The sequence below is a fragment of the Aricia agestis genome, chromosome 3 (assembly GCF_905147365.1).
Source record: "Aricia agestis chromosome 3, ilAriAges1.1, whole genome shotgun sequence".
Lineage (NCBI taxonomy): Eukaryota > Metazoa > Arthropoda > Insecta > Lepidoptera > Lycaenidae > Aricia > Aricia agestis.
This window is the reverse complement of record NC_056408.1, coordinates 17393743-17420520: the sequence shown is the minus strand read 5'-3', so window position 1 is coordinate 17420520 and position 26778 is coordinate 17393743. Positions and strand designations below refer to the sequence as shown.

The 26778-nt window shown below is 36.3% G+C and overlaps 1 protein-coding gene and 2 non-coding genes across 4 annotated transcripts in view; all 3 read right to left on the bottom strand.

Annotated features, from left to right (window-relative positions):
• The window catches only part of LOC121725568, a 56248-nt gene that overhangs the window by 7542 nt on the left and 21928 nt on the right, over window positions 1-26778 (bottom strand). For both annotated transcript variants that reach the window (XM_042112582.1, XM_042112583.1), the window contains 24 exons: window positions 25545-25695; window positions 25152-25316; window positions 23770-23946; window positions 20223-20339; window positions 19807-20020; window positions 18688-18985; window positions 17903-18050; window positions 17471-17597; window positions 16590-16776; window positions 15742-15894; window positions 15400-15461; window positions 15245-15315; window positions 14810-14994; window positions 13372-13494; window positions 12955-13022; window positions 12627-12761; window positions 12224-12345; window positions 11079-11203; window positions 7449-7574; window positions 5225-5325; window positions 4862-4954; window positions 3372-3527; window positions 2787-2959; window positions 384-597 (listed from right to left, as the gene is read on the bottom strand). In XM_042112582.1, coding sequence (XP_041968516.1) covers window positions 384-597; window positions 2787-2959; window positions 3372-3527; window positions 4862-4954; window positions 5225-5325; window positions 7449-7574; window positions 11079-11203; window positions 12224-12345; window positions 12627-12761; window positions 12955-13022; window positions 13372-13494; window positions 14810-14994; window positions 15245-15315; window positions 15400-15461; window positions 15742-15894; window positions 16590-16776; window positions 17471-17597; window positions 17903-18050; window positions 18688-18985; window positions 19807-20020; window positions 20223-20339; window positions 23770-23946; window positions 25152-25316; window positions 25545-25695 — 3491 coding nt within the window. The remainder of the gene's footprint in view (window positions 1-383; window positions 598-2786; window positions 2960-3371; window positions 3528-4861; window positions 4955-5224; window positions 5326-7448; window positions 7575-11078; window positions 11204-12223; window positions 12346-12626; window positions 12762-12954; window positions 13023-13371; window positions 13495-14809; window positions 14995-15244; window positions 15316-15399; window positions 15462-15741; window positions 15895-16589; window positions 16777-17470; window positions 17598-17902; window positions 18051-18687; window positions 18986-19806; window positions 20021-20222; window positions 20340-23769; window positions 23947-25151; window positions 25317-25544; window positions 25696-26778) is intronic.
• Window positions 1214-1293, bottom strand: Trnal-uag. Its single transcript has one exon. It is a non-coding gene; the product is annotated as a tRNA-Leu (tRNA).
• Window positions 8843-8924, bottom strand: Trnal-aag. Its single transcript has one exon. It is a non-coding gene; the product is annotated as a tRNA-Leu (tRNA).

Genomic DNA, 26778 nt, shown 5'->3' with positions numbered 1-26778 from the left:
TATATCACGTCGTCTAAATAGAGATTAAGTCGCAGTAATACCGTTTATAACATGGGTACGGAACCCTTAAAAAGCTTCTGCATTATTGGGCATGTTATAATATACGAAAACCTTAAATAATTATATTATGAATTAAGGTTCGCATATTATGACGGAGTGCCGCATTTACCTTAAATGTTCTATGACCGTGTACAATAATGCTTTGTTCAAAACTACGTGACCAGGCGACTGCGAAGCGGTAGCGTCAAGTTGTCAAATGTGTGTTTTGGTTCAAAACACACATTTGACAGCTTGACGCAACTTGACGCTCCCGCTTCGCAGTCGCCTAGTCGCGTAGGTTTGAACAAAGCATAATGCGGCCCGCTACGCCTATTGTACTTTACCGTTATTCCGCAAAGCGTCTCCCAGCCACCTGCAATAGTCCTTCAACAGGTGCTCAACATCAGCGACCAGTTGGAAGCACTTCTTTAACTTTATCATCATCTCACTGTCGCCCTGTAGCTCGGAAAGCTCACCGCGCAGATGCGATGGGAACGCATCTATGTTAGATAGTATTTGATCCTTTGAAAAGTCATCCAAGTTCGGTACTAGTTTTATCTGTAGAAAGAAATATATAAATAACATCAATGAAAATGAGACTGTATACAGGGTGCAATTAAACCTTCCTGCCAAATTTTTTCCAGGGCTTAGGTATCTTTAGGAGAGTCCATTTAACCAAAAACAAAATAGGTGTTATTTTTTTTTTTAATGAAATATTTTATCCCATTTAAAATCGTTGCAGAACGGCCATTCACGTCTCAGGGGAATGAGCGGGGGTGACGCGGGGAGAGGCGCGCGCGCGCGGGGGCACGTCACGCGCGGGCGACGCGTCATGTCCATTAATTGTAGTGTTTTTTAGGATAACTTTCGGAAGCTATTTCTCAATATTTTAGTGATTATAAAAGAAAAATTAACAAGGATCAACATATCTTCAACAGATCAAAACTTGGTAGGAACGTTTAATTGCACCCTGTATTTGTAAAAAAGTAAATTTGGAACAGTGTGTTCTTATACATAGACTATGACATAAGTTGGCATTTACAATGCCGGAAACTAATACCTACTACCTTACGATTATCTTCTTATAACAGGTCTTTTTACAAAATCGGTATTATTATGAAAAGCAGTTCAAATCACACGCAAAATAAAATTAATAAAAGTGCAAAAGTCAATCTGACAGCGGTGGGATTCGAACCCACGCTCTTTCGAACTGGTGCCTAAAACCAGCGCCTTAGACCACTCGGCCACGCTGCCGTTGTGAAGGTCAGCGAAATTGGCAACCAGTTCATCCCGTTTTCATCTCGGGAACTACCATGAAAGTATCAGATGAGATCGACAATACGAACACTAAGTGGGCCCCTATAGTTTGTGCGTTTTAAGATGATATGGGTGACAGTTTTCATATTCCTTGCTACGGGTTTTTTTTACAAGAAAACCAAAAAATCTAAATGTAATAAATTATATTCATCTACAAAAACAAATGTTTCATATAATTGTAAATGAATAAAAATGAAAAGTTGCTAAATGCTAACTTATTAATATAAAATTATAAATATTAACTGTGAAATAGGAGTACAAAATTGTTGTTACGAAAACATTTGAAAAAAGTTAGATGCATGAAACGGAACTTATGTCAATAGAGATTGACTCTGTTGAATCGAAATCAAATCGATAAAAAAGGGCGGCCATCTTAAATCGCCGGCACCACTGAAATGTCAGTACGAAATCGATAATTTCGATTGCAATTCCTTTACGAAGTGATTCGATATTTTTAAATTATCGATTAATTTTTGTTATTTAACTTCCCTACTATTGTCAATTATAATGTGTCACGCATATCATCATAAAACGCACAAACTATAGACGATCAATTTTATTGTGCAATATCATTGAACAATATTATTGACCAATTTATTTGCTAATAAGATTGAAAAGCGGGCGCATTCAATATCAACCCTAGGCGGTAGTTATAATACAGCACCATACGTAATATTGCACAATAAAATTGATTGTCTGGGGTCCCGCTAACAAAGATAAGTCTTGCAATGTACACACTACATACACTTAGATATATAGAAATAGAATAGATAAGTACTATCAGAGAAGTTGATTCCTATGCAGATGGCGGACCTAAATAATTTGGTCGCGTTAAGTCAAACTCATCCGACCGATCACAGCTTACATTGAATTGACATAAGCCGACCAAACGACGTAGGACCGTCAGGCGTCAACTGCCTAGGAATCAATTATCTCGATGGTACAATAGAAGTCGCAGCTTCATTGCGCTAAAATTCTAATATTCCTTAGAATACTATCCAGATCAAAGAGAAATATCCAGAGGTTTATGCGTGACTCTTCACTACTAAACAGTGACAGACAGACAGAAAAACATGTTAAGTACTTATATACTTTCTTTTGACCTTTATTTGCACTTTTTATAGTGAACTAGATGACGCCCGCAACTCCATTGCGCTAAAACTCGATTATCACGCGGGAACCGCACATTTTTCCAGGATAAAAGTATCCTATGTCCTTTCCTGGGACTCAAATTTTATCCATACCAAATTTCAGCAAAATCAGTTCAGTGGTTTGGGCGTGAAGAGGTAATAGATAGACAGACACATTTTGACATTTATAATATTAGTATGGAAGTTTGGATTGTCGTTAGTTTGCCTACTCATAATGGCGCTTTTATTAACAAACCTTTATACTTAATGATAATTCTAAATAATATTGTGTTTATTTACCTGGTTTAACAAGCACACGGCTGTTTCCTCACTCATAGGAGTGCTCCTAAAATGGTCCAGTCTACATATAATCATGTCTAATATAAGTTTCCACTTGTCACCTAGGTTCATGTTCAGGTATACGTTTAGACTGTCACACATTGTTTTCAGTAGCCCATCCCTTTCTGCCGGATCTAGAAAAACATTATACCATCGAGGAAATTGATTCCTAGGCAGTTGACATACCTACGTCATTTGGTCGGCTTATGTCAATTCAATGTTAGCTGTGATCGGTCGGATGGGTTTGACGGGACCAAATTACTTAGGTCCGCCATCTGCCTAGGAATCAACTTCTCTGATAGTACATTATGAGTATTATCAACACCAGCCGTTAATATGAAGTATATTTTTACTTTTTTTAAAGTGCGTAATAATTGGACATGATATCATTGTAAAGTATCATGATTCCTATACGTTGTGTATTATCACATACGCGTTATAAATAATATCTAACATGTATTGTAGAGTACGAATGTATAAGTGCCTAGACACCTAATTTTAAGGAAACCTTCCTAGTACTAATTTCAACAGGTTGATATTACTTACCAGTTTCATCCCAGATACTGTCAAAATATGTGACGGCTACAGTAGTTATCGACGACAAATCGGAATAAGATTGGGAAGCTGGTTTGACTTTTTCTTTATTTGTTGTGATGTCCAAACACTGGGATATCGCTGCTCCCACACCATCTTTAGTCAGACCTGATATGAAATAATTATCTTTAACCTTTCGATCGCGGAAAAAAGAGACACAATAGCTTATCCATTGTTATCGCGGCCGGATGTGGCCGCTTGGGGCTTCATGAATGGTACAAGTTGCAGGAAACCGGCTACATGAAGCGGCAGCAGACGACGTGTCGTCGCGACACCACTGGTTTCTATGTATTTCTATAAGTGTCGTTAGCTGCGGAGGGCGTTTCATAGAAATATAATATAGAGACCAGTAGTGTCGCGACGACACGTCGTCTGCAGTTGTCGTGTGTCGCTCGGTTCCAACTTGTACCTTTAAAGTAAAACCACAACAGACAGAACGAACCGGCAGGTTGACTTAGAAGTGTTTTCGATTTTGTCGTAGTATGTCATGTCGGCTACTGCGTTGGTCAGCCGTTCGTAGCATGCTTACAGCGGTACCCGCGCAGATTCCTCAGTTTGTTTCAAGTCAGCCTACCGGTTCGTTCTGCCTATTGTAGTAAAACTAAAGATATAAATTATACGGTTCTACTGAGGCCTCTAACCTATTTGGTTAGTGCCCTGTGCAAAACGCTAGAAAATAACTACGAAAATTAATGACTTCCATATAATTATACTTCGGGGGTTTGTCCTCGATATTAGTATACCTTTTTACACTGTAGTTTCACCTCTATTTGTTTCCACGTCATAGCATCATTTTAGAGTCAAGAAAAAAATAAAAAGTTGTCTCAGGATTTCGATTGTCTCCATATTTTCCCGCCTCTTGTCTCTGATTTTCTATATAATATAATAATATATTTGGACGCTTCACACCACGTCAGTCTGGCCCCGTGCTAAGTGCCTGAAGGACGGGTACCAGACAACGCAAATATATTAAATATACTATACATAATATATTTAAGATTTTTATTATATAATACACATTTAATACACAGGAACTTTAAAAACTTTTTGTTCCGTCGGCGGGATTCGAACCCGCGACCCCCTGCTTAAGCTACGAATAGCCCACCAACTGAGCCACAAAGGTCGCCATAAAGGAAGAGAGATGAAAATATATAAAAGTTCTTTTTACCCACTTGTAAGACCCGGGGTTTGTGTGTATCACAGGCTTGATCACGCACTTAGCAATTTACTATTACTAATCACACGTCCACTCTCGTCTATTGACTCTCGTGCCCTGACGCGGTGCGCTCAAGACAGTGTCATGTCTGTTTGTATGTATGTATGTGTTAGTGTAGTGATGATATGATATTTATGTATATAATAATATACTTACATATATATTATTATTTATATAAGGATAAATCACATACACTGATTAATTTATTTTTCTTAAATGAACTCACGTTTCAAATCTCTGCTCACTAGTAAATAGATGTTATGTGTTTTGAATATGAAGTCCGGATTTTCCACATTTTCCAACTTGAGCGTTAGATTTTCTGCAAATAAAGTTACTTAGGAATATTACAATTTAATGGTATTTTATGTGTCATATTTAATTATAATGTGGCTCTGTTATGGTAAATAGACGTCTTTGACTCCCGCCCATCACATATAAATCAAAGGCCGTCCTTATAAATGCTTAGATTTTAAAAACTACGGGACTTATTTTGATGCGAATTTTTAATAGACATCGATTCTAGAGAATAATTTATGTTATGTAAAACACGTTGCCGGGTCAGCTTCTACAAAAAATACAACAGACTTACCGGGTTCAATGTAAGCTTCCTCTAAAAGTTGTCGATTATTCGTCTGCTCGGCCAGTCCCCTCAAAGCCTCGATTTCCAACTCGAGCGTCTTCAAAGATCCTCTACAATAAGGGATATAAGGCAAAAGTCGGAGCAGAGGGCGTTAATAGCACATGCAGTAAATAATAATCCAACATCTATATATCTATATGTATATAAAACTCAAAGGTGACTGACTGATTGGCATAGTGATCTATCAACGCACAGCCCAAACCACTGGACGGATCGGGCTGAAATTTGGCATACGCTAAGAAAGGATTTTGATAAATTCCAACCCCAAGGGGTTCAAATAGGGGATGAAAGTTAGTATATAATAATACTTCTTAACGCGAGCGAAGCCGCGGGCAAAAGCTCGTGTTGCATAAAGGTGCCGGTTGGCAGCGGACGACATGAAGCAACCGCAGACGACGTGTCGTCGCGACACTACTGCTTTGTATGTATTTCTTTGAAATACCCTGCGCAGCGGCACACACAGCTCTGATGAAGCTTTTAATAAATTATTCAAGGTGATAAGAACTCAATTTAATTCAATATTTACTTCTAAAACGGTTAGAAACAGTAAAAAAAAACTAAATTTATTAATTGGGCAACAAAAGGAATAAAAATAAGTAGGAAAAGATTATATGAGATAAATATTTATGAGATAAAACTATTTATCACATCATATTTTAACTAAGTAATATTGTTTTAGAATGCGCCTATTCAACATTCTCATCATCACCCTAAGGTTGGCTGGTAGAGAATGCCACTAGGCATTAAGCCCGCCTATGTAAATATTTGCATGAAGTGTTTAAATAAATAAATAAATAAATAAATATGACTTATATGATGAAAGGCGTATTAACAATAGTGAAGTATTTAAAGCATATGTTAAAAACTACTCAAAAACCTTCAGAAAAGTTTGTAAAGCTGCTAAAGCCCTATATATAAAAAATAAAATTAAAAACTCTAAAAATAAAATCAAAACAACATGGCAGGTAATATTCAATCAATATTCAATTCTGAAAACATTTATTTTAAATTTATTCAGAAATAAAACAATTTTGATTTTGATTTTTGATTTATAGAAATATAAGCCATTTTTGGCTGCTCACATTTCCACTTGAAGCCAACCTACATAACAATCTACTTAAAAATAGCAGTTTCATTCTAAAGGGCGTGGCACGCATTTTCAAAGCGTGCGCAATAGGGATGATGACAAGGTCAAAGATTAGCGAATTTTGTTAATTAAATAAAGAAATCACGGTGAAAAATAAGTGTTCCCAAAATTACAGCTCGATATAGCCTTCAAAGTTAGATGATCAAGTCGATTTTTTTTTTCAATTAAATTTCTTAATATTTGTATACCAATCGATAACTTTATGCAATTAAAGCAATTTTTGTTATGAAACCACTTTTATAAACGCAATATTTAATATACCTGTCGAACAAAGTTCTCTCCCGATGCGTATAAACTACGAACGAGTGACGTCAGTCTTTCGTAGCACTTTGTATGGAGCGTTTCGGGCAGGTCTATTTTATGAGATGTTTGAATTATCATATCTTGGTGAATTTTTAAGCTATCAGAGTCATTCTTTCAGCGATGTTTCTATTTTTTAAGGGTCTTTCAATTACCAGTACGAAAAAAAATTGTCATCAAGCCTATATATATATTATATAGTCTTAAAATCCCAGTGTGTAGCTGTAGTAGTGGGCACACCGCGCGTTTGCGCCACCGCATATAAATCTAACCTTAAATGAACCTAACTGCCGCACTCAGAATTCAACATTAATTATAAAATGTAATTAAATTTTTTGACGACCTCCGTGGCTCAGTGGTTGGGCGTGTTAGCAACGCTCATGCCGGCGGTCGCGGGTTCGAATCCCGCCAACGGAAAAAAGTTTTCAATGTTCCTGGGTCATGGATGTGTATTAAACATGTGTATCATATAATAAAAATATTAAATATATAAAGTATTAAATATATTTCCGTTGTCTGATACCCGTAACACAAGTCCTTCAGGTACTTAGCACGGGGCCAGACTGACGTGGTGTGAAGCGTACATAGATATTATTATTATTATTTAAAATTTTGACATAACATAAGCGCCATACATTATCTGTCAAATTCTTCATTAAATTCAAGGTTAACCATAATAATTAAATGTCTCTGAGTACAGCGGATAGTGTTCTGTAGGGCACTTACTGTGCATACTTAATACAGGATCGAGTCACGTGGAACAAGCCGCTCCTATTGGTTACCTCACACAGCGCCATCAAGTGCCCATTTATATTATGTCCCTTCATCTTCATTTCACTGAGGAATCCTTGTCTGTTGAAGAAACACATTTATTTTATTCAAAACATTAGTCTTGAAGATAATCATTAGAAAGTCTTTATTTATTTTATTTAACTGTTTATTGCACACACAAATTTTTACATGAAATATACACAGAAGAAAGACGACACAACAGGTTTTTACGTAGCGTAGTCTTTGTCTGTCCTGTAACTTTTCCTATGTGTCAGACCAAGACAATTAAACCTTGTATAATTATTATCTGTGTATATGTCGCAGCGGATTGTATAATACGCCGTTTTACATTACGGCTAGCTGTTTAAAAAACAGGGCCGTTTTGTAATGCGGCGATTTATTGTTTAGCCAGATTGAATGCGGCTGAATGAAAAATCGCCGGAATGTATTCGGCGCTATACGTTATTCAAAACGGCTAGCCATCTATATATAAAACTCAAAGTTGACTGACTGACATGGTGATCTATCAACGCACAGCCCAAACCACTGGACGGATCGGCTTGAAATTTTGCATGCAGGTAGATGTTATGACGAAGGCATCCGCTAAGAAAGGATTTTGATAAATTCCAACCCCAAGGGGTTAAAAATAGGGGATGAAAGTTTGTACATAATAATACTTCTTAACGCGAGCGAAGCCGCGGGCATAAGCTCGTTAAATGTAATAAAGCGATAGTCGCCTGTTTGACAGTTTTTAGTTCCGATTCTTAATACTCTTGGCGCTGCCTGTGACATAACAACAACAATGGCGTTGGATACCAAAAGTGTATTGCTAAATTGCGAAGTTTTGAGTGAATTAAACAAAGAAAACAGTAACCCATATATAGAGTTCGCTGTGAAAGTAGCAGCACTGAAAGAGTCACTTTTTTCACCTTAGTATGGAAAATAACACAAATACAATAAACAAGACAAAGTATTATAACTTAGTTTGGTTACACCTTGTATAAAAATGACATGTCACGTTGTTTGTTCGCGAGAAACTCCTAAATTACTGAACCGACTTAAAATTTGTTTTGTACATATCGTGTGCAATTTGATTCAACTCGAAAGATAGGATAGCTTACATCTCAATTTATAGTCACATCGATTATTATTATTATTACAAATCGCTAATTATTATCAAATATTTGATAGTAATCTGTTCGCTCCAAACGTCGAACAATTCTAACAGATTGAGTAAATTTTCAATAGATGGCGCTATGTTAAAAGCAATTAGGTGGGAAGTGATACAAAGTTCACCGGGTCATCTAGTATTAAAAAAGATTTGAGTAGAGTACAAAACAAAAATATGATGGCAGCGGTGGGATTCGAACCCACGCCTCCGAAGAGACTGGTGCCTTAAACCAGCGCCTTAGACCGCTCGGCCACGCTACCTGCATTCAGCGAACTGAAATAACACATCGGGATTGCGTATTCCGATTTTTATTACTGTTCTTAATTTATTCTTAGTGCCACAACTCACCGAGACGCGCGCCATCGCGACGTAGCTAGTAACGTTGCCATGGCAACGTCCAAGCAACGTCTGTCGTCTTTAAGGTAAGACCGCACTAGGCGTAACTGAACTGCAGCGGAACTGCGCGACACGACGCGTCATTTTTGGGTATACCGCACTTGAGCTGCAGCGGCCCTACAAAAAATTATTCAGTATCTAGGCAACCTCTGCTCTGAGCAATCTGAGAAATTAGATATCATTTGTAATGTTGAAAAATTTTTGGAGAAAGGTTTTGGCCATTTCATTTCCCGTCTATAATAAATGGAGATAATATACAAAACTGATGTTTTATTTTAATTATTCAAGAAAATATATTTTACAAATCTTTCTAGGCTTATTCTTATTATTTATGTACAAATAAACTTACATACAACGAGCGCGATAAATAAAAGATATTAAATTACGAGTACGATGACGTCACATCCAAATCGGAAGTAACGCAAAAACGTTTTCGTCAGTACAAATCCTATTTTCATAAAATCATATTTTCAAATCGACTTTATTTATCAATCATAAGCTTTTATTTCATGATAAGGGTGAAATACGGTTTCCTAGGCCAAGTTCTACTAGAAATATGTATTTGTTCAATGAAATTGAATATAGGTCAAGTAGCCTATTACAATTAATTTTTCCTCGTCCATGGACATTTTAACTGATTATAGCGCTTCCAACCAGCTGACTGACTATGAAAATGAAGTTTGTCAAACCGCACTGCGCGGCAACGGAACTACACGTCGCGACAAGTCGCGACACTTTTGGTCAGCTGATCAACTTTGCCGCGCAGTTCAGTTGCAGTGCAGTTCAGTTGCCGCGTAGTGCGTGTTGTCTCAAATAATTTCATACAAAGAATATTTTGACGCGTTGTGTCGCGCAGTGCCGCTGCAGTTCAGTTACGCCTAGTGCGGTCTTACCTTTACTCTCTACGTCGCGTCGTCAATATTTTATCTTTTATGGCTTTTTCTTCCATGAATGTATTTAAAGGTGAATACAGACCTAGTTTTCATTAATGCGGCTGAAATTATTGCTGCAGCGCGGTGTACGATATTCGTATAACAATGAATAAAGCATAAAACTGTTTATTACTTAAAAATAATTCTAATGCGGCGATCGCGGCGGAACGCTGTAGATAGATCTGCACGCTTGAAACATTGTATGTTCTACAATGGACATACAATGTTTTGTCCTCGTCTATCGAGCGTGTTTTCTAATGTAACAGAGAAGGACACAACTTTTTATATGGTACTAAATGACGCCCGCAACTCCGTTTCGCCAAAATTCGTTTATCACGCGGGAACCGTAAATTTTTCCGGGTTCAAAAATATCCTATGTCCTTTCCCGGGACTCCAGTATATCCATCCCAAATTTCAGCCAAAAAAACGCCTCTGTGGTCTAGTGGTATAGAGCGCAGCTTTTGACGTTCTAAACATGTTATTTCCAAGTTTGGTTAGGACAATGCAGGCTGATTACGTGATTGTCTGACAAGTAAGATGATCCATGCGTCGGATGGGCATGTAGAAAGTCGGTCCTGCGCCTGATCTCTCGCCGGTCGTGTCAGTCTTCCGTCCCACTGGGTTATGAGAGTAAAGGAATTGGCACACACTTGGGTACTTTAAAATTACTCCTGCGTAGCTTGCCTGGTTTCAATAAAACCGGCCACCGTCACCGAAACCGGTGTGGAAGCTATTATTATTATACCAAATTTCAGCCAAATCGGTTCAGCTGTTTGGGCGTGAAGAGGTAACAGACAGACAGACACAGTTTCGCATTTATAGTATTAAGTATATAAGTATAGTATGGAAGTAATAAGCATGGATGCATTATTATGTTTTGTTTTATTATTATTATTATTGTTTTTTTCTTGCATTGTTGTTTTTTGTGCTTGTTTACTTGTTTAACTTGTATTGTGTGGTGTTTTTAATTTTAAATGTACAGAACTTTGTGTAATGACCAGATTACTGAATAAACGTTTATTTATTCATTGCCTAAATATTTTTTAAGGATAGTATAAGAATATTTTAAAACTTTATATTCCATACCGTATCAACAGTCTAGCGGCCTGCTTGGCGACGCACTCCGTCGGATGGACGAACACTGGCAGCTCGGACTTTCTTTCCCATTCCCTTTTCGTCCTTAGTATTTCCCAATCCAATAATTCCACCATCTGTCAATAAAATACCGATATACTTGTCTTTGATGCTATCCAGGCAATTCTACTTGGTATTGGCTGCGTTAGTGAGTAGTTACTACAGTCAAACTGCAAACTAACTAAGTAGACCAATTAAAGAAATTAAAACGTTATAGAAAAAAAATGTAATTTTAAGTAACTTTCCTAGATCTATCGTCCTAGTTTTGGGGCATTTAAAAAGAGACAGCATATCAGTATGAATATTGTTTTGGACATAAAAGGCGGCGTTGACGATGTTTACCCACTTTGGTCAATGATTAACAATTATTGAAGATATGGGTGGTTAAGTAACATTTTTTAAAGGTTCATAATGAAAATGACTTTTTTTTTTGCATAAGAGGTCCGGAAAAATTGCTCACAAAATATGGCCACTTATTCTTCCTTCTACTTCCTTCGTCAGACGGAAACCTGTCAATTATTTTAAGAGCATAATATGTATTTGATAATAAAAATCGGTTATCGGAGATTTCAATACAATTATTATAAATATCGATAAGTTTTATCGACAGAAAACTTCAGCACTATTGAATTTAGTTGTTTATCAAAAATCGGTAAAACAAACGTAAATATGTGGTGAATACGGTATAAAAAGATTAGTGCCACATTTTTAAGTGCCTATATTATCAATAAAAGTTTAATATCGTAGAAATGAGCTGTTAAAATCACTTACTTGTGAAATGTAACCCGACATCCCTTTTTGTACCGTGTTTTACATAACATACACCCTTTCATAGTTTAACTATGAACTACCACCACTTATTTATATATTACTTAATCGCATCAAACCTTTTAAAACACTTTAAAAACACGAAAACAATTCGAACGATTAAGCCATAGAGAATTAAAATACATACATGGTTACCAATGGTTATGTCAAATTTAGTTCTCTACCCTAATAATGGGGGCGCTGATTCCGCTTCAAATGGCACAAAAAAAAGTGGGTATCATAGATCTAGCGTACTTGTATAATGGAGATGTATATTGTATGATGCTTACGGAGGACAATTCGAACATCTTCCTCGGCCACTCGTCGTACCGCCTGAAGCACATGTAATCGACGTCTCCCCCCTTGTAAACGTCCACCATTTTGTCAAACCACGTGGGACCGTCCGCGCAACCTGTAATTTAAACTTTATGGTCATACTCGGAGGCATCTAATAAAAACTTTTGATTACTTAACTGTAATTAAATAAAAAGATTGACATAAGCTCCATACATTATTTGTCAAACTCTTCATTAAATTGAAGTTTAATCATCCTTAAACGTTTCTGAGTGTGGCCGTGAGTGCGGATAGTTAAGACACAGTTTTGACAAGCAAATACTAGAACTGGTTTTTATGCGTCGTATATGCAAGTTATAAGAGGGTATTTCAGCAGAAAGGTCTCAAGTTTTTTTTTACCATCAAACAATTGTAACTGCTCTTTAATCTTGGCTACGTTAGTCCATAAGGGTGGCAGATTGGCTCGGACTTCGTTCTTCTCTTGTATCGGAATGTTGTCCCAATCTGACAGCTTCTCAAATGTAGAGACGAGATCTGAAAGAAGTAGATAGAAGCATAGTTGGCACAGAAGTTGGTTCATAAGAAAATGGCCTATGTAACTTGGTCGCGTTATGTCAAATCCAGAAGACAGATCACGAATAAAATTTAATTTACATAACCCAACAAAATGACGTATGTCCATTGTTCGTGTAGTTCACTACGAAAGAAAGTTTTTGTAAGTACCTACCGTCTATAGAGAATCTTGAGATGTCATCATCAACTTGTAACATCGCGACGTCACCATCGTAGGGAAACCTAAAACACAAAACATGTCTTTTGTGTTAATATACGCATAATTTAAAGATGATCAACTCGATTATTGAGAAATCGAAGAAATCGAATGCCTCACGTACGATGATGATGAACAAAGTACAAGGAAAAAGGCACAGTGTGGACAAAGCTAATGAGGGTTGTAACTTGTATCATGTATGGCGCTATGTAGCCGTCAGGTTTGTCGTGTCAAACAGCTCTCATATGTCACGAAATAGCTTCTAAATGTCACGATATAGCCATCTTATGTCTGCCTGACACGATATTTGACACATTAGACCTGACGGCTACATAGCGCCATGCAACCCTCGTTCAAACAAAACAAAGAAATTACCCTCTAACAAGATGCTCCGGACCGAGCGTATGTATTTGAAAGTCCTCTTTGAACAGCTTACATAGATCTTGAGCTTCCGAGTCTATGGTCAGTTTGCTCAGTTTGTCGACTGTTCGTTTCAGACTGAAACAGAATAACTATATTATTAACTATTTACTTATGCAAAAAAGGCACGCTGCTACTTAACCAAATAATATAGCCTCAATAGTAGCTAGGCCTTTAGGAATATGCGTAGTGGCAGGGGGGTGTCACTCCGCCGTTCCGCCGCCGAGCTACAAGTACATACGAGACTCCCCGACGTCGGGGCGATTCAATGGTTGCCGCGAACTGACTCGTGGCGCACGCGCGCGCCTCTTACGCAGTATCATATTTTAATTGGCAAAATTTATCAAAAATAAATACTGCATTGCAGCCGATTGTTGGGACAATGAATAAAATAGCAAATTTATATAATATCTACTGTCATGGTACCTAAATCTATGATAATAATTTAATATTATAAATATACACACAAATGTTTTATAATTATAATAAATATACTTATTTAAAATAGGTGGTAGCTGCATATACATTACACATAATAATATAATCCATACCTAATTACTTACCTAATTACATCAAAAGTGTCTGTATTCATTTACCTAATAGGTACTAGGTAGGTATAACAGTTTCCGTATATACCTTGCGTGGTATTTATACTTATTTGATTTTGACAACCCTATTTTCGGAATATCTGACAAGGTGTGGAATTGGTGTGGAATAAAGTCGACCATCGGCCATCGCGCGGCGCCAGAGAGCTCAATGTCGGCTGCTCGCGTGCGGTCCGTTGTTAATAATACTTATGTAGGCACATAAAACGGCGGCATTTGTGAACATCAAAGCAGTGAGACTTCTGTACTTGTACTATTATCTATTCTGTGGTAGTGGCCAAAAAGGAAGATCTTCCGACCGAGTGAGATAGCATGCTGTCAAGCCGAAGCCCACTGACGTCATTTCAGACGTTGTATATATTATCTTGCCGTGATCAGAAATTTCTATAGCGCGATGCAGGCCTGTGGCGCTAATTGTGAGTACCTCCTCAAGACTTTAGATGGTCCAAGGGTCTCCACTAGATGAGGTGGCCCAGTATCCTAGTCTAAATGCATTTGCCAGTTTCGATAGCGATGTCAAAAATTTGTGGGATTTGACATACCATATCGCAAGCGCCATGATCGCTGAGGATTCAGTGTCGACATTAGCGGACAGCGGGGCGGGTGCGGTGGCGGCGTGTTCTAGTACGCAGCGAGCCGCTCGCCGCACCGCTGTTTTGGAGAACCGGTCCATATAAATTAGAACTCGTCGCTCCCGCACCGCCACCGCTCCCGCCCCGCTGCCTGACTGAAGTCTGAGTGTCATGGCACTTATTTAAAGTTAATCATTATATCAGTAATATCATTACCTCGGCTCCCAATGTCGCAGCATCATCATCATCTCCATGATATGCGGCGTGACTTCACAGACGTGCTGTAACATCTGACTGAGCATGTCGTACAGGGTGTCGTCGAAGTCGAACCCCGGCCGCTTCGTACCACGATGTGCCTGTATCAGCTGCGTACATATTGTTACCGCGACTGAGGGGTCCTCCTGTATAAACAAATTTGGTAAAATCAATTAAAACCAAATAAAACCGTCTTCGAACAGTATTTCTTTATTATGAGGCCGCTTGTCGTTATCAAAATCGGTGCATAAACGACGAAGCTATCTGCCTACAAATATAAAAAAAAATATATATAATATCCAATCGAATTGAGAAACCTTATTTTTTTAAGTCGGTCTAGATTAATATTTCGTCACATGATCTTTTACTTAAGTCTTTCAAAACTTGGTAACTTACCAAAGCATACTTAAGCAGTTCATCCAATACCTCTTCCGGCGACTTAGGTTCACGTATTTGCGTGTTGCTGACTAAAACGAGAATCAAAATGTTGTAAACACGTTTTAAATGACCAAATACATTTGATGATAATATATTATAATGTGGAGAATTACCTTGCGTCTCTACATCGCGTACGTTCATTGTGGAAAGACTAGACGAAAACTTTATGTTGTATCTAAAAATCAGAAATTGTTTTAATTTTTTGATAATGTAATATTTTCTGTTGATAATGGCTTCTATTATTGGAACGAAGTTCCTTATCGCGCGTTGCGAAAAGGCGCTAGACGGAAAAAGTTGTAACGTAACGACACAAAAGTGTCACTATGTGTAACTTACAACTAGAGCAAAAATACGCAAAAATATGAGCGTGCGTTAGCGCAAACGTCAATAAAATCGGTTCAGCCGTAAATCAAAAAAGAGATTTTCGAATTCATAACATTAATATGTAATTTTACCTTGAATTTTTGTCATTGATAGTGGATTGTTTGGTCTGTTGTCTATCTTGATTGAAGTAAAGTAGCAGGGCAGTGCCCAGTGCTCTTCTCATGTTGGTACTTCCTCCATATATGAGAGGAAAGTATACAGCTATAGCTATACACTCACAGAACCTGTAAAAATAAAAGTATTGTGTTTTTTAATCCTAGATTTTGAACGATATGTATGCTTTGAATCTTAACAGCTTCTTGGCTTCTTTTAAATTAAGATATGAGGTAAGTATTTATTGTCATTACTACTAACATGAAAACATTTTGCCCTTTACTAATAAAAGTATTTCCACAGCGAATAACTATACAAAATCTGATTGCTTTGCATGACATATTGGAACGTCACAAATGATAGACAAAGACGGGCCTTGAATTGTTGTACGCGTATCACTGTTAGTTAGAGGATAAAAATACAGAATAATATACAGCGTGTAACAAAAATAAGTGATAATACTTTAGGGTGTGTACGTGTTCCTTGTAGAGAGTTCACTGTGAAAGTAGCAGAGCTGAAAGACCAACATTTTTTTCACTTTTGTATGGGGAAACTCGTGACGCTCGGGCCCTTGCCCATACAAAAGTGAAAAAAAAATTCGTCTTTCAGCGCTGCTACTTTCACAGTGAACTCTCTACAAGGAACACGTACACACCCTAAAGTATTATCACTTATTTTTGTTACACACTGTAAGTTATAGAAACTAAAAAACACGCTATTTTTTAATTCTAACAAATTATTGCATTGTCACTTTTATTACATATGCAAAGTTTGGAATTATTTAGAGGAGATAGGTAAAAATATGACTCGATTTTTGATACTTTACCTAACGTTCGAATCAGTGGACAGGTATTCTTGCACTACTCTAACCTCTTCCGTCTCACTCATCAACGCTTTCCCGACTAGCGGTAAAATGGCTGCAGCATAATCATCTGCAGATCGTACCAGACTGCATATTTTAGATGACTCCGCTAGTTTTTTGGAGGCAGGTTCCGGCGGTTCAGATATTAACACTGAAAAAAGGCACAAAATATTATTACTACATGAAAACTTACGGCCGCATAAAATAACGTATGATATTTGCCCACGAAAAGAGACTTCACCATCACGTGAATATCGAGGCCATCCAGCTCCTCGATAATACGGACTTAGTTAGAAGACTGAAAAGGACAAAACCTTTTGAGTTAGTGTATTAAGTGTTAAAATCAGTGTAAAAGACCTAAAGTGACTGTGACGAACACAAACAATAGTGTGTATTCTCCTTTATAGAGACTTTAAGAAAGTGTTGATGGACACAATCTTAGTTAACTCTACTTAGCAGATTAAGTGAACGTAAAATTACCTATTAGTCTTAGTTAGGCTAGATTGTAATAATTATGAAATACCTAAACAGGTATTTTATGTATAAAAAAAATATAAAAAAATAAAAAAAATTGCCTTGCTGTATTTTAATGAGTCAAGTTTGTATATAAAATTCCTGAAAATCATCAATCACAAGTCATCAACTATTAAATGCAGGCGTATTTGCCAAGCAATCTTGGGTAATGGGTTATTATATTATAAGAGCTATTGAAATTTCCTGTTCGACTCGGTCCTCGGATATCAAAAGGTACAACGCGATTGTTGGTTTCTTGATTAGGCGCAAGAAAATTGAAAAATTCGAATCGAGGTACGATTTATACTAGGTTTAAAAATAATTTTACTCACATTGAAATGCTTTAAGGATGACCTTGAAAACGGTTTCCTTCTGTTTGGGATTATCGCTTAGATTCGCAACTTGTAGGACTAGCTGTCTTCTATCATTGTCGCTAATTTGAGGCAGACTATGTGTAAGCTGCAAGCAGTTTAATATAATATGAGCGCAAAAAATAGGCAGTCAAAATAATTGTTAATACTTATTTTTAAAATATTTAGCACGTCCATGTAGCGCATCACGCAAAATATTTTTACGCTTGACAATAAATATTCTACAAGTACGCACGACATGCATGATTGATTCGGGCACATTAGCATATACGCATGCGAGTACGTAAAATGCGTACGTGTCAAATTCATACCCCTTTTTTTCTTCTTTTAAATTTGCCTAATAATAATAATAATCAGTCGTAATAATAATCGAAGACGTAATAAAAATATTACCAATTCGAGTCCAGTTTCTTCAGCCAAAACTTCTTGTAGCGGCAGATTGTCAACTTTACCTATTCCCTCGCTGATGCATTTCACAATGATTTGAACGCACTTTACTTTCTCGCGACCAACTATCTTTGGTAACAGATCTGACACCACTCTGAGAACAAAGTAGGTAAATATTTTCTAAATTTTAACAAAGTTTTTGTAGAATACACATCTAATATTTTGTATGAACTTTGTAGGTTGGTTGATGTGGGTACATTCTTGTTTTTCTTATTGACATAATAAGTGGGTACATAAATATTTTCAGTGTATTTTGCTACCTAGCTCAATAAAGCTGTTCTTTCGTAATTTAGTGTTTTAATACTTATTCTGGACATAATAGTTTTAAAATATTTATGTGATTAAAATGGCTTCACCCGACTATGGCAAAGCGAGAAAAACTGCTAGTAAATTGGCCTGTACTGTCAGAGAAGTTAATTCATATGCAGATTGGTCGCGTCATGTCAAACCCAGCCGACAGATCACCATTCGCCGGCTAATATTGAATTGACATAAACCAATAAAATGGCGTAGGTCAACTGCCTATGAATCAATTTCTTCGATGGTATAAACAATACTTAGGGCCTGTTTCACCCATTCCTGATAAGTGATGGATTGGCTATCCACCACTTAACTTGTCAGATAAAGAATGGAGAATCTGTCAAAAAAGTTGTGGATAGCCTATCCGGCACTTTATCAGGAAGTGGTGAAACAGGCCCTTATTGTTTTAAATATAACAATCAATATCTTACCTAAAATTAGCTTCATCGCAGCATTTCGGGTAGCCCTTCTGTGTGTAGTATAGCAGCTTGATATACTCGGCCACATCACTTCGCCTCGTCTTTTCGAGCATCGATCGAAATTTCTTTTGGACTTCCGTACTAGGGGAAATAGCTAACGCTAGACCGAACAACTCGGTGACGTCTGGAGATACCCGTTTCCCTTCTATGGCTTGGATGACAGTAGGTAGAAGTTCTGGTATGTCAATTTTCGCTTTGGTAATCCGTTTCAAAATTTGAATACACCGCTTCGTCGTTTCTGATTGGAAATCTGAAGGTGAATATGAATAATTTTGTTAGTACTTATAGTTTTTTTTTATTTAGTAGTTTTAATATAGGTTTATTCCCTATGTGCTTGTGTAACCATACGGACATTTAAATCTTGTCCCACTACAGTATTTGACTTTTGAGGAATGGTTACTTCGCTCTGAAAATACTGTATAAATCATCCACAACGGATGCCAAGGCCTAGTTTTTTATTCCCTAAGTAATTGCCAGCAGGGTACTAAAATATTTTTAACTGTTTTTTCTAAGCAAAAGCCAAACTGCGTACGCCTTCTCACGACCAAGACGACTATAATGAATAAGAATAAGAATATTTTTATTTTGTCACCACACAACACATGTAAATCCAATGATATTCTACTTATACAGATTTGTTACGTTCATACTATTTTCCGGTTTAAATCTCTTCCGAACAACATTGACAAATTTGACAAATAAGTGAAACAAAAGATACGAAATGCCATTTACATAAAAGAGACAGACTAAATAAAAGACAACCCAATTGGGTCGTATTTGAAGCTTCACAACGCGCGCGGTAGTAACATATCTGCTTTGAGTTTTTTTTTTGTAATATATCATTGTGTAAATCAAACAATAATACAGAAGTGCTTAGCATTAATTTCTCCAATACCTACAATACAATTGTCATACATTGTGTGATTTCAAAATGATACCTTTTATTTCTTAAGTTTAAATCCACCAAGCCGTTTAGGCTCTCGAACATGCCAAACGAATTCAATACAACACATACACAGCAACTTCTCACACAACCCTTCGTCTGGAACTGTCGGATAAAAATTAACTCACCAACAATCTTGTCTTCAAAGAACTGTCCGCTTATAGTGACTACATTGGGATACATGTCTAACAGTTTCTCCAGCTTCTCTAGTAGACTCCTCACTACTGCAAAACTCCTATATTCCAGGGTGGTAGTGATCAAATGCTTTATAGTGGAATTGAGGTTTTCTATACAAGACGAAGGTAGTTCTTCTTCGCTATGCCAAGATATTATAGTTTCAAGCTGCAAATTGAAATTCGTATAAACAAATACTACTTTTGACTTACATAACGTTTTACGTATTAAATGTTAAATATTATACTTTAGAGTAAAAAATTGAAATGAAGTCGTTTAAATTAAATTTTGGGCCCTTGCCAGCCAAAGATTTGCCGACCGCCACGGGCCTTATGTACAAGCACAGATGTACAAGTCTCAGTTCACTTACAATATCAAAATGTACGGAGTTAAACATGTTGGTCGTTGTGTTAGCGGTGATATCGAGCAGCGCCGGCCGCAAGACGCTGGCGTGCGACTTTAGCTCCTGCTTACAGTTGCAGATGGCCTGCAAAGTTGTTTTGCACTAATTGTCATAATGCCACACGTTAGGGCAGTAAATTGTTCTATTTAAATTTGTTCTATGTTATATATTTAATAATTTATGACATCAATTTATTTATAGGCAGGTGGCGAACTTGCGTTACTTACTCAGTTTACACCACGTCCTTTGCTTGACATAACTCCGCCAGAGTAGACAGAATTATTAGACTAGGACGAGTCGGCGCATGAGTACCGAAAACTATTCCACCTCAATTTTTTATGCGATCCTCTTCAAATTGCCCTCCTGATGATATAAATGCATGTTGCCAGGGCGCAACCCGGTGCCATATTGTTTAAACAAACATTGTTTAAACAATTGCAAGGAATTGTTATTTTTCAACCGAACAAATTTTTGTTATATTCTTTATTGAAATACGAATAAAAAAGGTCCTATGACTTTTTACGATAAAGTTAATATTTTTAAAGATATGAATTTTTAAAGGTTCGAAAAACCTCAAATTTGGGTACTTTCGACCGATGAAAAATATATTAAAAAAATAAATAATGTCAAAGAAATATATTTTTTTAAATTCTATATACAATAGTTAATAATATTGTTAATAAATAAATAAATAAATAAAATTTATTTTCAGACAAAGAAGCCCATATTATAAATAATTTTTGATAATAAAATAATTATGAACTAAACAAATAATCACAATGCAGCTCATCAGCTCATCTTGCTACCCTGACATGTAGTTCAGTGAGTCTGCGAAGGAGTGGAGAGTCAATTCGCTCCGCTATCATCTTCAGGACCCCAAATAGAGATTTCAAAAAATTTCAGTGTTTATATCTTTTTTTTATCTTAGCAAAAGTAGACAAAAAATTGTGTTTGCGAATGCAGCAGCTGTACCCTGAATCTGAATTGCGAGACAATCAAAGACTCGGATTATGGACAGTTCGCACTTCGCAACACCTGCACACGCCTAGCCAGCCTCGAAGACATGCCTCTGACGAGGTTAAAAGTGACAAAGTTGTGCTTAACAAACTTTTAAAGTAACAAACTTTTAAAGACAATGTGCAAAAAGCGCTAGACTTTGCTTAGAGCAAAACGGATTGCAGTTTGAACTCGTTTAAACTATGCTAAGTGTAGACAAGATGGAAGTAAATAAGATTAAGAGGTGGGTTGTTTTGATTTTTATTTTTTAATTAGTTGTACTGTGTACATAAGTTAATTGAATTTTTAAATACGCCTAAATGCAAAGGATGTGGTTTAGATTTATTATAAATTTCTGAAGTGCTTATTTTTCGTAATTAAAAAGTTGTAATTTTCGATACTTTTGATGTGTATCAATTAATTTTATTCTAAACATACCTGTTTACGTCCTTTACATTTGACGGTCCTAAGTTCGTCAAAGTATGAAGTACTTGTATGTATTATCTATTCTGTGGTGTGAAGGGAAAATTCGCAACTTATGATAATAACAAGAATGCAGTGACGGATTAGCCCTTAATCAAATTAAGCAATTGCCTAGGGCATCACGTCTGAGGGGGCACCAGAAGAGTAAAGGTTCAAAGACCGATTCTAGTTGAGATACGGATAGGGGGGCCCACAGGCATGGATTGCTTAGGGCATCAAGTAGTCGCAATCCGTCACTGCAAGAATGTCAATGGAAGGGCGGGGCAGGGCCGGGCCGCGCATGTGTCCATATTTTGTGATGTTTGGTAGGATAACTTTCGGAGGCTATTTCTCAAAATTTTAGTACTGAGTGATTATAAAAGAAGAAATACGTGTATTTTTATTTTTAACAAGGATCAATATATCCAAATTTGGCAGGAAGGTTAAATTGCACCCTGTATAGAGTATGCCGACTTAGAACTGATGTTGAAATTTTTAAATTTGACGTATTATGACGAAAATCGTCGCTAGGGTTGTTAACTTGTTACCTACGAATTTAAAACTATGACATATTCGCTAGACGTGTTCCTCTTTGGTCGTATTGTTGTTTGTGTTTTGGCACATGCGATTAAAATTGTCACAATCCAATTTTGAAATCTTTATTTTAAATAAGGTAAAAGCACTAATGGCAGACGCTTTAAGGAAACAGGGAACATTTGAATGTTGTAAAATATATATTTATTAAAATAATGCATTGACAACTTCTTCCATGTCTTCAGTAACTCTTACAAAATAAAACTATTATGATTATTCACTGACAAATCAATTAAAAAATAAATTATTGGTATTTTTGTAAACTTAGTCATAACAACTAATAGATGACACCACAGAAAACGAACATCACTAATAGTAGACACCAATATAAACTAATAGTTGACATAGAACATTACATCACATTTAACATTTTTCCTATTATTAGGTCTTTATTTGCCGTTTTTTCAAAAGATTTCATTTACTTCATCATAGTAACTACATGCATATGAAATATTATCCACGTTGTCTCCAGATTCTATCCATTCTTCTTCCATGCTAAAACTATCTTTCCTTTTATTTTTATTATTCATACATTTTTTCCTAGCAAATTTATTTTCAGTCTTTAGTCTCCATGCTTCTCTTGTCTCTTCTTTTTTTTAATTTCTTTTCTCAGCTCTCCTTTTTCTTCTTTTTACTGCTAAAAAACTAAAGCAATCGATTTTTAGATCAGACAAGGTCTAATATGTCAATTTTTAGGTACATTAGTTCTAATTTGTTAGTTTGTTTATGGAATTATATTTTCAGAGAATGAATGAAAAAAAGAGTGATGATATTTGCAGTAGAATAAACTACAAAATAACTTTAGTATGTATTGCAAAATGATGATATGAGTTCCATGTCATCTATTAGGTTTTTTACATTTTCAAGAACTAATAGTAGACACCCTTTATATTGTTAGGGAAAATTGATAAAAATCATAAATAAACATTAATTAGTGTATACAACATGACCATTAATCCAATGAAATCAATAGAAATTACAAAAAATCAAATAAATGTATTCAAAACTTACGTGCAAAATTTCGCCTTCCTTAACCTATTTGCTAAGAAACTGCCGAGCGCGTGTTGACGCGGTCCCATTTTTTACGAAAACTGATCCCATTTTAAAATTTTGTTCCCGAAGGCGTCCCTAATATATTTTTTCACGTCAACAGATAGCTTGAGAAGCTTATAAAATTTATAGTGTTGAGAAAAAATTAGACTAATTCTTATTTTTATGGTATTTTTGTCGCAAGTGTCATCTATTAGTTCCGAGTCTACCATTAGTGCTTTTACCTTATTTAAAAATAAATTATATCAGCCAGCGCGAGGCACATTCCGTTTATAATCCTAGTGAAACCCGACGAATTTGACAGATATTGAAACCTGTCCGTTTCTTTGCAGTCGAACTACTGGTAGTTATGTCTATTGTGACTCCGCTAAATTATGTACCCCTTTAAAACAATTTCTTTCATGGTGCTTACCTGCGCTAGCAGCCACTTGGCGTTACAGTGGAGCTCATCAGCTAAAGCTGCCGCTATCAGCTGCATGGGTCGGTTAGGTTCATGAGGTGCGACCTTCCGGACTACCATCATGAGGGCGGCGGAACACTCGTGACGGTTCAACGCACTGTCACCAACTGGCACCTCTTGTGCTTGAACCTGGTTTAAGTAGTTTTACATCTGACATTAATAAAAACATATTTCTTACACTATTTTTACTGTATTTTCTAATTACACGACTATTTATTGATGTTAACGTAAATTTCCGTCTACGGTACTATGAATAACTAGCTGTTGCCCGCGACTTCGTCCGCGTTAGTATAGTTATAGATCACGTCCCAAGTATTATTTATTGTACAAAAATATTCAATGTACAGCATTGAATTTTCTACGCTTTTATTATATATAGATGCTCCGCGCAGCTTGGCTTGCGTAATTTAGGAATTTCACGCGACCGTACATTTTTCCGCAAAAAATAGCCTATGTCCCTTAACGTGGTCTATTCTTCATGTTTGCCAAATAACATAAAAATATAATTGCCCCCGTTTTTTCCACATATTCCTCTATTTCTTCGCTCCTATTAGTCGTAGAATAATAAAATATAGCCTATGGCCTTCCACGATAAATAGGCTATCTAATACTGAAAGAATTTTTCAAATCGGACCAGTAGTTCCTGAAATTAGCGCGTTCAAATAAGCCCTTTCATATAATTTCCCCCGTTTTTTCCACATTTTCCACTATTTCTTCGCTCCTAATAGTCTTAGCGTGATAAAATATAGCCTATAGCCTTCCTCGATCAATAGGCTATCTAATACTGAAAGAATTTTTCAAATCGGACCAGTAGTTCCTGAGATTAGCGCGTTCAAATAAGCCCTTTCAAATAATTTCCCCCCGTTTTTTCCACATTTTCCTCTATTTCTTCGTTTCTATTAGTCTTAGCGTGATAAAATATAGCCTATAGCCTTCCTCGATAAATGGGCTATCTAACACTGAAAGAATTTTTCAAATCGGACCAGTAGTTCCTGAGATTAGCGCGTTCAAACAAACAAACAAACAAACTAACAAACTCTGCAGAATTATAATATTAGTATAGATATAACTACAATATCTATAAAATTCTTTTGAAAAATCTTATGCTGCTTGTCTCTTTCAGTCGCACTCGAAATTATTGGCACTGTTTTAGTGGACCAATGGAAAAATTAGTGTTTTAGTGCGCGAGGAAAGCAGACAATAACAATATTTTTTCCTAGGACGATAACTTGTGTATTGATAGTTAGAATTTATTGAGATTAAAATAGTTGAATTAAGTAACATTTTTCTGAAGAAAGTAAAGATAAGTTTAACACATTTCGAAAAATATATACCTCAGTTTCATGTAGGTCGTACTGCAATGGATTTTCGGATAGTGTATGCGTAAAGTCCCTTGTGAGTTCCGTGCGCGTATGCGTTTGCGTGCGTGTGAGCGTACGCGTGAGCGTCCCAGACGTGCGCGTTCGCTGTGACGGCGTGTAATGCGCGCTGTTGCGGTTCTGCGTATATAAAAAAATGCTTTACAGCTTTTACACCATTACAATAACGTTTTCTGTTCGCACCAAGTTTTATTAATAAAACTTCAGTTTTCTTTGACGACGAATGATGTAATATAAAAAACCACGACTTCCAAAAAACCATTGGCGTGTCCATATTATATGACTCGCCACTCGAAGACAGCATAGCCATGGTACACATTTCCGCATACATTTTGTCCAACCACTCACCCATTGATATCTTATGGGTAGGCTCAAATGGTCCGTGCCGATGAGCTCGGGCCAGGTCCTCTTGTCGAACACTGTGGCGTACACATCGATGCTCGGGTCGCGGCAGCACAGCGCCGACACCACGCAGTTGTAGATCGCGCAGTGGAAAAGTCTGTAATCAATAAAACATACAGGACGTAACAAAAGTGATAACACTTTGGGGTGTGTATGTGTTCAAAAAAATTCCTCTTTCAGCGCCGCAACTTTCACAGTGAACTCTATACATGGGATCCATACGCACCCTAAAGTATTATCACTAAGTTTTGTTACACCCTGTATAGAACAATTATTAATAATTATTCATCACATTACAAAATTATATGTCATTAAATCGTATTGTGTGGTTTTAAATGAAAATTTGTTGTTGTTATTTCAAACTCTTATGAGTTCTTCTGTATCTATTATGTATGTATATATGTATCTCTTACGAATCTCCTGAATATATTATAATTCAGAAGATTCAGGCTTCTTAATTCTTATACCCATACGATTCATACTTCTCTATAAAAAGTATATACTATATCATAAAAAGTATCTTAGTATATCATCTGACACTTATAAAAACTACAATACTACTACTATAGTTTGTGCGTTTTAAGATGATATGGGTGACAGTTTTCATATTCTACGGGTTGTTTTTTACAAGAAAACAAAATAAATCTAAATGTAATAAATTATATTCCACCTACAAAAACAAATGTTTCCTATAATTATTGTACTTAAATGAATAAAAATGAAAAGTTGCTAAATGCTAACTTATTAAATATAAATTATAAATATTAACTGTGAAATAGGAGTATAAAATTATTGTTACGAAAACATTTGAAAAATGTCAGATGCATGAAACGGAACTTATGTCAATAGAGATTGACTCTGTTGAATCAAAATCAAATCGATAAAAAAGGGCGGCCATCTTAAATCGCCGGCACCACTGAAATATCAGTACGGATAACGGAATCGATAATTTCGATTGCAATTCCTTTACGAAGTAATTCAATATTTTTAAATTATCGATTAATTTTTATTAGGTATTGTCAATTATAATGTGTCACGCATATCATCATAAAACGCACAAACTATAGTATAAAAATGCAACAAACAATTAATAACTTTTTAATTTTAAGTTTTTATGTAGGTAAATATTAAAATTTCTGTCAGAACCAGTGTGTTTTCGACCTAATGTTTTTGCATTATG